The sequence below is a fragment of the Lipotes vexillifer genome, unplaced genomic scaffold (genome assembly GCF_000442215.2).
Source record: "Lipotes vexillifer unplaced genomic scaffold, Lipotes_vexillifer_v1.1 scaffold911, whole genome shotgun sequence".
In the NCBI taxonomy this organism is placed as follows: domain Eukaryota; kingdom Metazoa; phylum Chordata; class Mammalia; order Artiodactyla; family Lipotidae; genus Lipotes; species Lipotes vexillifer.
This window is the reverse complement of record NW_006781377.1, coordinates 3,473,245-3,485,353: the sequence shown is the minus strand read 5'-3', so window position 1 is coordinate 3,485,353 and position 12,109 is coordinate 3,473,245. Positions and strand designations below refer to the sequence as shown.

At 44.8% G+C, this 12,109-nt stretch overlaps 1 protein-coding gene across 1 annotated transcript; it reads right to left on the bottom strand.

Moving 5' to 3' along the window:
- Nucleotides 1-202: 202 nt before the first annotated feature.
- On the bottom strand, nucleotides 203-9,073 carry GPRC5D (G protein-coupled receptor class C group 5 member D). Its single transcript, XM_007454642.1, is given in 7 exon segments — nucleotides 203-285; nucleotides 1,639-1,695; nucleotides 4,941-5,125; nucleotides 5,127-5,697; nucleotides 5,700-5,856; nucleotides 6,623-6,678; nucleotides 9,061-9,073. Coding segments are annotated over 7 exon segments (1,122 nt in total).
- Between the last annotated feature and the right edge of the window lie 3,036 nt (nucleotides 9,074-12,109).

Genomic DNA, 12,109 nt, shown 5'->3' with positions numbered 1-12,109 from the left:
TCACGGTAGGGTGGCCAACAAGATTGTAATTATGCTTGAAAGGGCAGTCTCCTGATGAAGGGTCCAGATGGATGGAGAAGACTGTGTGGCGGGGAAGGAAGGATGAGCTGATGTTTTGCTGGCAGATGGGCTTCCCAGTGGCCCATCAGGGCTACGTTAGGATGATCTGCTGGGTTTTCACTACCTATGTTTCCTGTGGACTTTATAATTCTGCATCTTGCTGAGGGCTTACTTTAGCCCAAGGGATGAAATCCTCCTGTGTGGGATCAACAGTCTGCAAAAGAAGAAATGCCATCATCAGCTTTCTGAGGCAACATAGCGATAATACTATCCAAAACTATGCTTGAAATATTATCATTTCACCATCATTTAGTCTTTTGATAATAAAAAAAAGAAAAAAATGTTGAGCCTATCCATATCACAACTACTTTACCATCTTCCCTCTTAGCCATTAACAGGAATGTTTTTGCAGGATTACTGGAAACTGAAAGTAATCTGAGAAATTCTTGGTGGGGATAGTAAAGATTTTCTCATCGTGTAAAGGCCCTCTGGGGGATTAATTACAGCAAATGATATAGCTATGTCCTGGTCTGTGTGTCATTCCAGGAAAAGGAAAATTCTCACATAACAGACCAGAGGGTTTAACCTAGTTAGAGTTGCCTAGTACAGTTCATTGAACAAACAGCCTGAGCATGGCTTTCCCTCTCGGATCCTAGTGACTTCTGATCCTTATAATAAAAACAATTGTGTCCCAAAGTGGTATTTTTAGCTGTTCGGATTTGTGTGTCTTCAAGCCATCACGGCACAAATACAAGTTACTTCCAGTCCTACTCAGCAGTGTCTCTCCGTTTTTGCAGGCAAGGATTAAAATTGGTACACCCGGGGTTCCCTGGTGGCGCAGTGGTTGAGAGTCCACCTGCCGATGCAGGGGACACGGGTTCGTGCCCTGATCCGGGAAGATCCCACATGCCACGGAGCGGCTGGGCCCGTGAGCCATGGCCGCTGAGCCTGTGCGTCCGGAGCCTGTGCTCCGCAACAGGAGAGGCCACACAGGGAGAGGCCCGCGTACCATAAAAAATAATAATAATAATAATAATTTAAAAAAATTGGTACACCCATCTGGGCGTCCAGATGATGCTGACAGACCCAGCCCAGTTCTCGGGGCAGCCTGGGCTGCTGGAGCTAGACAGTGACTCAGAGAGGCAGCCAGCGTGGCCCAGAGGATACATTTAGACAACTGATAATAAGAACAGATCTGACACTCATACATATTTATAATCCCCTGTTGTCCCCAAGGCAAAAAGCCGTGAGCTTGCATCTCTTCACCCTCACACAAACACTTCAAGCTGCCTTTTCTTTCAGGGACATTCACCTGCATCAGAATATAGCGCCATGGGGGATTGGGAGGGCCTCCTGCAGAGGCAAAGTCATGATTTAGCTTTATTGCACTGCCCTGGTGTGGATTCAGTCTGGATGGCTCAAGCTCCCCATGCCTGGAGGGATGACCCTGCCCTGCCTCTCCTCTCTCAGGTCAGTACAGCCATTGGAGATGAAGACTGACTGCTCTCCTAAGGAAGGAGTGAGTTGCTCTGTGCTTCCCTGGAGAGTGCAGATGAGCACATTTACCTGCTGCTGAGTTGGGGGTACCATATTCAGTTACTGCTACTTTCTCCTCAGCTCCATCACTGTCTCGGGCTGAAAGTCAAAGGAGGGAAGGGCTGGCTTAGTGTCACAGATTTACCTGGAAACAGCACATGAGGACTAAGAGACTCAATGGCTTGCAAAGAGGCTCCTAACCCTTTGAAAAGGAATTCTCCACTGAGTGTGTGTGTGTGTGTGTGTGTGTGTGTGTGTGTGTGTGTGTGTGTGTTTTAATCTGTGATTTTTTTTTTTTTTTTTTTTGGGCCTCTCACTGTTGTGGCCTCTCCCGTTGCGGAGCACAGGCTCCGGACGCGCAGGCTCAGTGGCCATGGCTCACAGGCCCAGCCGCTCTGCGGCATGTGGGATCCTCCTGGACCCGGGCACGAACCCGTGTCCCCTGCATCGGCAGGCGGACTCTCAACCACTGCGCCACCAGGGAAGCCCCAGTCCACAGTTTTTAAGAAACACGTTTATAACATGGGGCAAAAATATTTATACCCATTTGTTTGGTGTTTTGTAGTAATTTGCCTGATTTCATTTTCATTCTCCATCAAGATGTTTTTATATCTTCGAACTAAGTCCCTAAGCCACTTCCGAGAGATAAAGACTAATCTTTCGAAAGACTTCCAAGGAAATGAAGTCCTTAATCCGCTTTGCTCATCTATTTCAGTGTGTACTTAGTTTCGTATTTAATCTAAATGCTTTGTGCTTCGATTTGAGTCTATTTCTACCCTTCGTCTTTAGCTGGAGACAGAAAGCAGGACAACAACCTCTTGGAGAGAGGTATTCATACGAGTGAAATTCCCTGTTAATCCCCTCTTGTCTAACTCTTCTTTCAACTGAATAATTCTGGTCTCACAACCCAGTGGTAAATCAAATAATTATGTGACTGGAGTCATAGCTATAAATCAGAAGAGTCACATGACAAATGCACACCTCATGGACTGTTGTGTTTCAGTACAGAATTTAGAGAGAACCTGAATGTCCATGAGAAAGGCATATAAAGCTTAAGAACTACCATCTCAGTTTCATTGTCCTAACTTTTCCATGTAGGTCTGACCCCCTTCGTCATCTCTGTGGTTTTCCACCCAGCCTCTCCCACACTTCTCATCAGTGGATCTCAGTGCTGGAAAGGGTATTCTTGTCAGAGACTGACATGTGCTGAGAACAGCGGCCTGATTGTTCCAGCTGACCACTTGTCTGTTTACACAGCACTACAATTGTTTCTTGGGCAAACAAACACAGACAGCCGTGAGCTGCGCTCCCACTGTCAGCTCACGACCTACAGCAACACTTAGGATTTTTTGAGTTACTGTTATTATACTGTACTGGTCTGGATCTTATATATTTTGTATCTCTTTGTATGTTTTTCCTAGCTAGGTGTCATCCTGTACTTTTTCTTGCGTTTTAATCATTCTTCTAATTTTTGATATTTGTACTTTTTCTAGGTGACCTAAAGTCTGATTTCCTTCTCTAAGCTTAAGTTCCTGGTTATTCTGCCTAGTTTTGGAGAGCAATCTATATGTTTTTTTCTACACTATCGATTTTTTTTCTGCCACAAAATATTGAGCTACGTTGACAATGACTATCACTGGCAGAAACGGATTTTCTAACCATGCTCCAGTAATAAGGATAGTTATAAGGAAACACTGTGCTTTTGAAAGTTCTTGCTTTTCCACTAAGACACTTCTTAGAACACTTTAAACACCTGCCTAGTCTTTTGGGCATATGGAAAATTGATCATTACAAGTCCCAGTGGGTTTTGGGTATTATGAAACTCTAAGAACTTTCTCTCTCTCTCTGACTTTTGTTTCCTGGAAACATAACAGCAACAAAGCAAACAGAAGTTTTATCCTATTTTTTGGTGAGAACTATAAGAAGTAGTTTCAAGAAAGATAGACCTGGGCTTCCCTGGTGGCGCAGTGGTTGAGAGTCCGCCTGCCGATGCAAGGGACATGGGTTTGTGCCCCGGTCCGGGAAGATCCCACAATGCCGCGGAGCGGTGGGAGAGGCCACAACAGTGAGAGGCCCACATATCGCAAAAAAAAAAAAAAAAAAAAAAAAAAAAAAGAAAAGAAAGATAGACTCTGCAATTCTGCCCCAAACCTCACATCATCAAAAGCAATGAAAAACTCTTAAAAGAAGGATGTATAGTGTCAATTTCCAACTCGTGGTCAACTGAACTGAAAAGAATTAATGGATGCTTCCATCTGAACAGGATTGAATTTGAGTATGTAATTAGCCATAGATTACAGCTCAAAAAAGTGTATGATTTAAAAGGAAAGCTTCTATTAATTTTTTTGAGCCTGGTGAGCATAATGTGTGCTATACAATATATAAAATAACATCATCTTTGCACATTAGAAATACACTGTGAGAAATCAGATGCCTATTAAGACACAAAATTTGATGTAAAACTGTGATACTGGTTATGAATAATAGGCCAGATATTTCAGAAAGGGATTAATGAGTTTTGACGTATTTCCAGATAACTGAAATTAGCCACTAATTCCCCCGGTTTATTGGGCTCCAAGCCTCCTTGTTATCATGGATAATATATTTTATTCTTTAACAGTATATAGTCAGGTGGCTTGGTCTTATATAAGGATACAAATCCGACCCAGAAATTATTATGAAAATGTCACATAAGCAAGTTCTTTATTTCTATTAATGATTACACATCTGAGACTCTGCTCAGAATTCTGACTTAATGGCTCATCCTGTCACTTTCTGTAAACATCGAAGGCTTTCAAGGAGTGAATGATTTACAAAGTAGGAATCCAGAAGTTTTTGGGCTTTGAGACTCTAATGAGGTGATGAGTCGTACAGATCAGTCTGTTATGGTATTTGGGCAAGTCGGCTTTGAGACTTAAATTTGAAAAATGTCCGTCACTGGTGCTTGGGTTGCTTTTGCACTTGATGGCCAAAACATCTGCACTTAGCATGGTATGTCATGCAATGTCATGGCCCAAGCCTAATTTGGGGCTGGTTAACTCATTTTATAGTGGGTGCCTTTCTTTATCCAGCATGAATACTCAGAGCCACACCCTTTCTATTTAGGGCCTTTGAGTCATTTCTGTCTTGGCCTCTCCCCATAAATCTCTGTATTTCGGAGGAACTGATTATTCAGAAAAGTTTAACCTTGACTCTGAGTGTCCCCGTCTCCAGGCTTGAGCTATGTCGTCACCCACCTAAATTCCGACCATTCCCTTTTCTTTCTCTCTTGGCACATCCTCTTGCCCTGTTTTTTCTCCTGCTTCTCTTACGGGAGAGCCTCCCCAAGCTCCCCAGGAAAGTACCTCTTGAGAGTTGCTGATTCTCCACTCTGAAGCTGCGTTCCTAAGCTGGGAGTGGGCAGGCATTGCCTTGCAGAGGGCAATCCTGCTGACACGATCTACAGAGAAAGCACAGCTCTGGTATGATGTACAGCAGCGGGAAAACCCACGCGTTGGTGACCAGGGCGATGCAGAGGACAGGGTCGTCTCACTGGGTTGCCTCTCGTGAGCATGGAGATCCACACCACCCAGATAATGATGGAGATGAGCATGGTGACGAAGATGAGCCTTCCGTGCCGCTTCCGATTCTCACACGGCCCACAGAAGGTGGCTTTGGAGACAAAGAACCTGAGGGCCAGCAGGAAGAGGACGTAAACCAGGAGGACCGCGTAGTCCACGTTGAGCTGACAGGGTGTCATATCGATAAACATCGTACCTCTGGTCATGATGAGAGTCACATACTCAGTGGCGATGATTGTCTGTAACAGGCTGACACCAATAACAATGCACAGAATCGTTGTCCAAGAGGAGGACACTTGACCCCAGACCAGCTTCACCAGGTTGGAGGCATGAGTCAAGAGGCACGAGAAACAGACAGCAAAGAGGACCCCAAAGAGAAAGTAGCGGATGGGGGCAGTCTGCTGATTGAGCTGGATGAGGAAGGCAAAAGCAAGGCTGAAGAGCCCCAGCCCACCCAGGAGGAAGAGGAACTGGGTGGGGAGGACATTCCACTGGCTGCGGTCTTGAGCCCTTCTCATGAGGAAGAGAAATGCCAGGGTGGCAAAACTGTAACTGCTATGCCAATTGCTGCCAGGGACTCCAGAACAATGCCCCATGCTCCAGTGGTGTCACAGAGGTAGTAATAGTCCCCAGTGGACTCTTTGCAGTCCTCATACGTGGTGACTTGTAGGTGGACCTCACGAGAATGGTCTTTTGTTCCCTTGCAAAAAAAAAAAAAAAGTAAAAGAAAAAGGAACAAACATAACTTCATAACTTTACCTGCACCCTCAAGAACCCCTGTTGGGTAGTCTTGGGCAGGACACTATAATATCTCTGATTCCCACATGAAGACACCTGGACGTACTGAATGAAATAGCTCAAAACTATCAAGCCCTCAAAACTATCCTAGCTCTATCCTGCTGGGAAAGGAGAACCATCTTCGCTTAGGGGCTCCAGATAACTCATGAATTTTCACGTCTAATTTCCACCAAGGCTTTTTGAGGGCTAAGGCAGAATCTTTTTCATAAAAATCGGGCATGTGACAACGTTTGCATGATGGTTAGGACTCCAGTTATAGCAGGCTCCAGAACAAGGGTTGTCAACATTAATGGACCATTTGATCATTCAAGACATGAGGCACTGCTCGGAGGAGACAGGCAGATGATTTTTCCCAGTCATTTTAATGACTCTTCCTTCTTTTAATTCAAGTCAATCCAAGACAGCGCATTACAGTTAAATGCCCACTGTTGGTCTGTCAAAGAATTTTACAAAAAGGTCTCTGCCTTCGATTAACTTTTTGGAGAGTTTAGCACCAAACTCTACGCCTTGCCTGGGGTTGTCTGGAAAAACATCACACATATTCATTTGGAAACAAGTACCTTGCAGCTGAATACCCCTAGCTCTACTCCCCTTCAGCTATTCCCAAGCCAGCTACCTGGAGTGACCCAGGCTGACAGCTGAGGGCATGGCCCTTCAGTCCCACTTACCTCCTCTGTGTGCACGCTGGAGGCCGAGACTGTAGTTAGTGGCTGCGAGGTTGTAACTGCCAATGAGTAAGAAGGAGACAACCTCAGCGTCTTTAATCTCTCCCCAAATGGGCAGAAGGATGGAGGCCCACACTTGGGTTCCTGCAGGGCCTATAAATGGGTGTGGCTTTAGGAAGGACCGCCTCCTCCCCACAGCCTCCGATGTGACCTGGAGGCTGCGAGAGGCCCTCTGTTGGGCTCACGTGGGGACACTTCGTTCTTCTCCTGACCTGCTCCCTAAAAAGCCATCTCCAGTCTTCCCCACATCTTGATCATAAGATCCAAAAGAGCATCCATCCCAGAGGAATAAGACGTTTACTGGGCCATAACGAAGGGTTACGCACGTTAAAAGGGCCAGTGGTTGGCATCAGTGTGAATTAGGGGAAGTTTGTCTTCTCTGCTCTGCCCGTTTCTTTCCTCTCCTGTGGAGGTGCTCCCTCAGGCTTCGGCTGCCCGTCAAGTGGGGTCCCTACCTGGACCAGCTCTTCCGGGATTGCCAAAGCCTTTGGTATAATTTCCCGCTCTCCTTGCTCCCCTCACCCCCATCAGAACGTGCTCTTTCTGGGTCTCATTCCACTGGGGCTTTCCCAGGGCCCAAGATAGAAGAACTTGCAGTTAAAAGTTCCAGCTGATATTGGTGTGACATACTCTTTTTCTCTGTGGTGATGTATAATAGAGCGCGCAGTACGGGGTCCAGGCTATGCTGACTGCAGGCCACCCCCCAAGCTCCCCTTCAAATTTACTTAACTCCTTGGCTCTTTTCCTGGATATTTGCCTTTTTAAAAAATGTTTGGAGGTTTTCCTTGCTTTCATTTTTTAAATGGATTATTATTTTTAAAAATTTTTTATTGGGGTATAGTTGATTTACAGTGTTGTGTTAGTTTGTGCTGTACAGCAAAGTGAATCAGTTATACATATACATATATCCACTCTTTTTTAGATTCCTTTCCCATATAGGCTATTACAGAGTACTGAGTAGAGCTCCCTGTGCTAGACATTAGGTCCCTATTAGTTATATCTACAATTATTTTTTTAAACTTGAAGTATAGTTGATTTACAATGTTATGTTAGATTCTGGTGCACAGCAAAGTGGTTCAGAGATATATATATCTTTGCTGTTTATATATATTCTTTTCTGTTATGGTTTATTACAGGATATTGAATATATGGATATTTGCATTTGACAGAGGGCTCCTGAAGACCCCAATCAGTGCTTGTTAGTGTGGTTTCAAGTGTCCCTGTGATCTGGCCCCTCCCTCCCCCATCCAACCATATCTCCTTCAGGTCTGCTGACCCTGTGTTTTATTCAGGTTGGTTTTCTCACTCCCATCTGCTTGCCTTCTCTTAGGGGTTGTCGCTGTCCTGAACCGCCTTTTGCTCTCCTGCCACTTATCCTCTGTGCTCAATTCCCATCGACCCTGCTTCCTACCCAAATATACTTTCCCTGCCTCTGAGGTCTGGTTCATCTTACCTCCTCTGTGAGCTTCCCTGCTCACTCTGGCCCTCAGTGATCACTCCTACCGGGAACTCTACAACATGTAGGGTCTGTGCTGTCCAAAATTATGGAAATAATATTTTCTGCCCATTTTATTTGTATTAATCAATTTATTAATAACTATAAGCAATAAATGAATTTAAATAATGCATCTATTAATTACGTTTATTTGTAGTGGTCTCATCCCCTTGATTAGACTTGTAGTTGCTTGGGGGTTAGGCCCCACATTTTATGTCCCCATAGCACCTGGCCCTGTGGGGAGCACCTCCTAGGTGATGGATGGGTTGATTAATTGAAGGATTCTAATGATAGAATTCCAGGCCATGTGAAGGTACTTTTTAGCAGTGTGGTTTTCCAACCAATGCTTTTAAATGGAAACCACCTGCAAATAAATCAGACTCTTAACAAACCCTGGACAAATTCATTCTGCAGGGGTGTTCTATCATATAAAGGCTCTTTAACTTTATTTTTTACTTTAAAAATTTTATTTATTTATTTACTTATGACTGCATTGGGTCTTCGTTGCTGCGCGCAGGCTTTCTCTAGTTGAGGTGAACGGGGGCTACTTTTCTTTGTGGTGCGCGGGCTTCTCATTGCGGTGGCTTCTCTTGTTGTGGAGCCCGGGCTCTAGGCGCGTGGGCTTCAGTAGTTGTGACACGTGGGCTCAGGAGTTGTGGCTTGTGGGCTCCAGAGCGCAGGCTCAGTAGTTGTGGCGCACGGGCTTAGTTGCTCCACAGCATGTGGGAACTTCCCGGACCAGGGCTCGAACCCATGTCCCTGCACTGGCAGGCGGATTCTTAACCACTGCGCAACCAGGGAAGTCCCAAGGTTCCTTAACTTTAAAAAAGCTTTTTTTTTTCCTCTGAGAGAAGATGATTCTAGGGAGAAGAGTCCTCCCCTTTACTTGCTTTGGGCATAATCACGGTCTGTCTGAAGCTGTAAAAGCTAACCTAAAGTTTACGTTAAGTGTAAAGGAATTTTCCAGATGCTAAAATGTGACATCCAGGAGGATTCACTCAAAGACCCTGTGAGCTGTGAAATTGCTGTTAGTAGACCAACAGGAAGATTTCCCATTTAATTCTTCCAAGAGGACTATTTTGGTGACCCTGTCTCTCCTCCCACCCAGTTCTGGCTGGCCTTTAGTCATGGCATTCCTCACTGTTGTGAGGTTGGAGTTCCTGGTGTGCTCGTCTGCTAAGGAGATTCCTCCTGACCCCCTGATGGCTTGAGGCAGGTGAATTAATGGGTTAATGACAACAAAGCCCTATGAGCACCTTAGATAAAAGAACTGTCACAGGTACTAATTATTGTTATTTTAAAATCTGGAGTCAGGCTTCCCTGGTGGCGCAGTGGTTGAGAGTCCGCCTGCCGATGCAGGGGACACGGGTTCGTGCCCCGGTCTGGGAAGATCCCACATGCCGCAGAGTGTCTGGGCCCGTGAGACATGGTCACTGAGCCTGCGCGTCCGGAGCCTGTGCTCCGCAACGGGAGAGGCCACAACAGTGAGAGGCCCGCGTACTGCAAAAAGAACAAAAACAAAAAAAAAAATAAAATAAAATCTGGAGTCATAGAATTAGCCTATCTGCTCTGGGCCCTAAGGAAATGAGGGCTTCCTTTGCCTACACACATCCAAATTACTCACACCTCCTTACTTTTGTCTTTTATGTGGTGACAACATCACACCAAACAGCTCAGATGTGGCTTTGATAAATCAAATTATACTGATTACAACGAGTCCACTGAAAATGGAGATAAAACAGTCAAGAGGCCAAACGCCTTTTGCCAAACATCTATTTACATTGTTTCCTTCTCCCAGAAACAGAGCTGGAGGGAATGTTAGAGGTGACCTAGTCTAACCCTTTCATTAATAATAATAATAAGGAAGCCACCATTATAACATGAGGAATTTAGCAATAAGGAAGCAGAGGCCCAGAGTGACCAAGGGACGCGCCCAGTGTGTGGAATGTTAAAGGGAGACAGCCAGCGTTGTCTGACTCCTGGTCCCATTCTTGCTGCTGTACCAGGTTGCTTTCCTGACACTTCTCACCTCGTGAGCACAGGCCCTAAGAGAGATAAGCCCTTAGATGTGATAAGTTGGTCATGATGTGAAAGAAAAAAAAAGATTAGGAGAGCGCATCACATACCCTTCATCCCCAAACAGCTGTCATGGCAACCATGTGAGGACCAGCTAGCTGTGTGAGATGGGGTGAGTTAGCTGGGAACATCATTCACTCTGTTGCTCACTGCCCTCTCCAGGGCTGGCTTCATGGGGGTGCCACCAGTGCCATTGTTCAGGGTCCAACACACAGAAGTGCCCTGTACTTAGACTCTAATGCTTTGCTGTCACTGTTTTGAAATTCTTATTAATCTTTGAATTTGTGTTTTATCAGTGAAGTCAGATGGGACAATGGGGCAGGCACTGGGGGCTTGGAGCCTCGGCTCATACATGACCTGCCTTCCATGGTGTCTGTGTCTCATCGCCTCCCTGTCTCTCTGGGACAGGTTCTCAGCCACCCCTCCATGCCACCCCAGGTGCACTGGGTCACCTGGTTTCCCCATTTCTGTCCCTGTCTCTCGACTGCTGCCACATTCCACTGGGCTCACCTGTCTGATGTGGGTTGGGGTGATGGGCCCTTGGAAACGGGGGATTGACTTATGTCCAAGCAGGGTCTTACATTTTCATTGTGCACTGGGTCCTGCAAATTATGTAGCTGGCCCTGGGCATCTCCTTCAGTTTTCTGGTATATGATGGCTAACTTGATCAATTTCCCATCAGGACGTTAATGTTGTACAGTTTAATTGTATATTATAATGTGCAGTTAGTTGTGAAGAACCGCAGTGTTTTATTTGGGTCAGGAAATTGTGAACACTCTCAACTGAGTATTATTTAGTTAGTATTCAGAGTATTTTGGGGGAAGGAAGTTATCTGACATTTTTTCCCCAGTTGGTGGCTATGATAACTTTTTTTTTTTTGGCTGTGTTGGGTCTTCGTTGCTGTGCGCGGGCTTTCTCTAGTTGCGGCGAGCAGGGGCTACTCTTCATTGTGGTGCATGGGCTTCTCATTGCGGCGGCTTCTCTTGTTGTGAAGCACGGGCTCTAGGCACATGGGCTCAGTAGTGGTGGCTTGCAGACTCTAGAGCGCAGGCTCAGTAGTTGTGGCGCATAGGCTTAGCTGCTCTGCAGCATGTGGGATCTTCCCAGACCAGGGACCGAACCCGTGTCTCCAGCATTGGCAGGCAAATTCTTAACCACTGCACCACCACGGAAGTCCCTATTATAACATTTTAATTGAACTAATATATATCGCTTTTATACTGGGTTGTTTTATCATTATTAGTAGAGGAAGATGATGGGAAAAATGTAGAGGTATGTTCAAGTTCAACTTCTCGATCTGGAAGTGTAAACATGACAATACTGACCAAAAAATTTTTTATTTTATTTGAGCTGCATTCTGAAAAGGAAGAATTAGATGCAAAGTCTTATAATGAAGATTATTTAAGTGTGATTTAATAAAATATGCAAAGCTTAACAAAAATGAGAGACAACATATAATTTGTGATGAAATTTTTACAGATGAAAACTTAAAATCTTCAAAATTAAAAACACACCCGAGAAAATAACACGGTAACCTGTCAATAAGTCCCTTACGTTTCCAAAGGGAAAATACATAAATTTATCAATGATTTCTAAGTTGTCATCTACTATTAATGAAAGAGACTTCTAATAATCTATTTAACAACATATTAAGTGGCAAAAAGGAAAACGGGTCACACAACAGCTAAAAATTATTCTTCCAGTATGTATGGAATAGTACTTATGACTTTTGAGGGTAAAATGATAAATCAGCTGACAAGTTAAAAATTAAACCTCTTAGTATCTCAGAATATCTCACCAAATCTGTACTACTGCAGAACATAGGGAAGCAACGCCTTAATGCAATTATAGTCTGATAC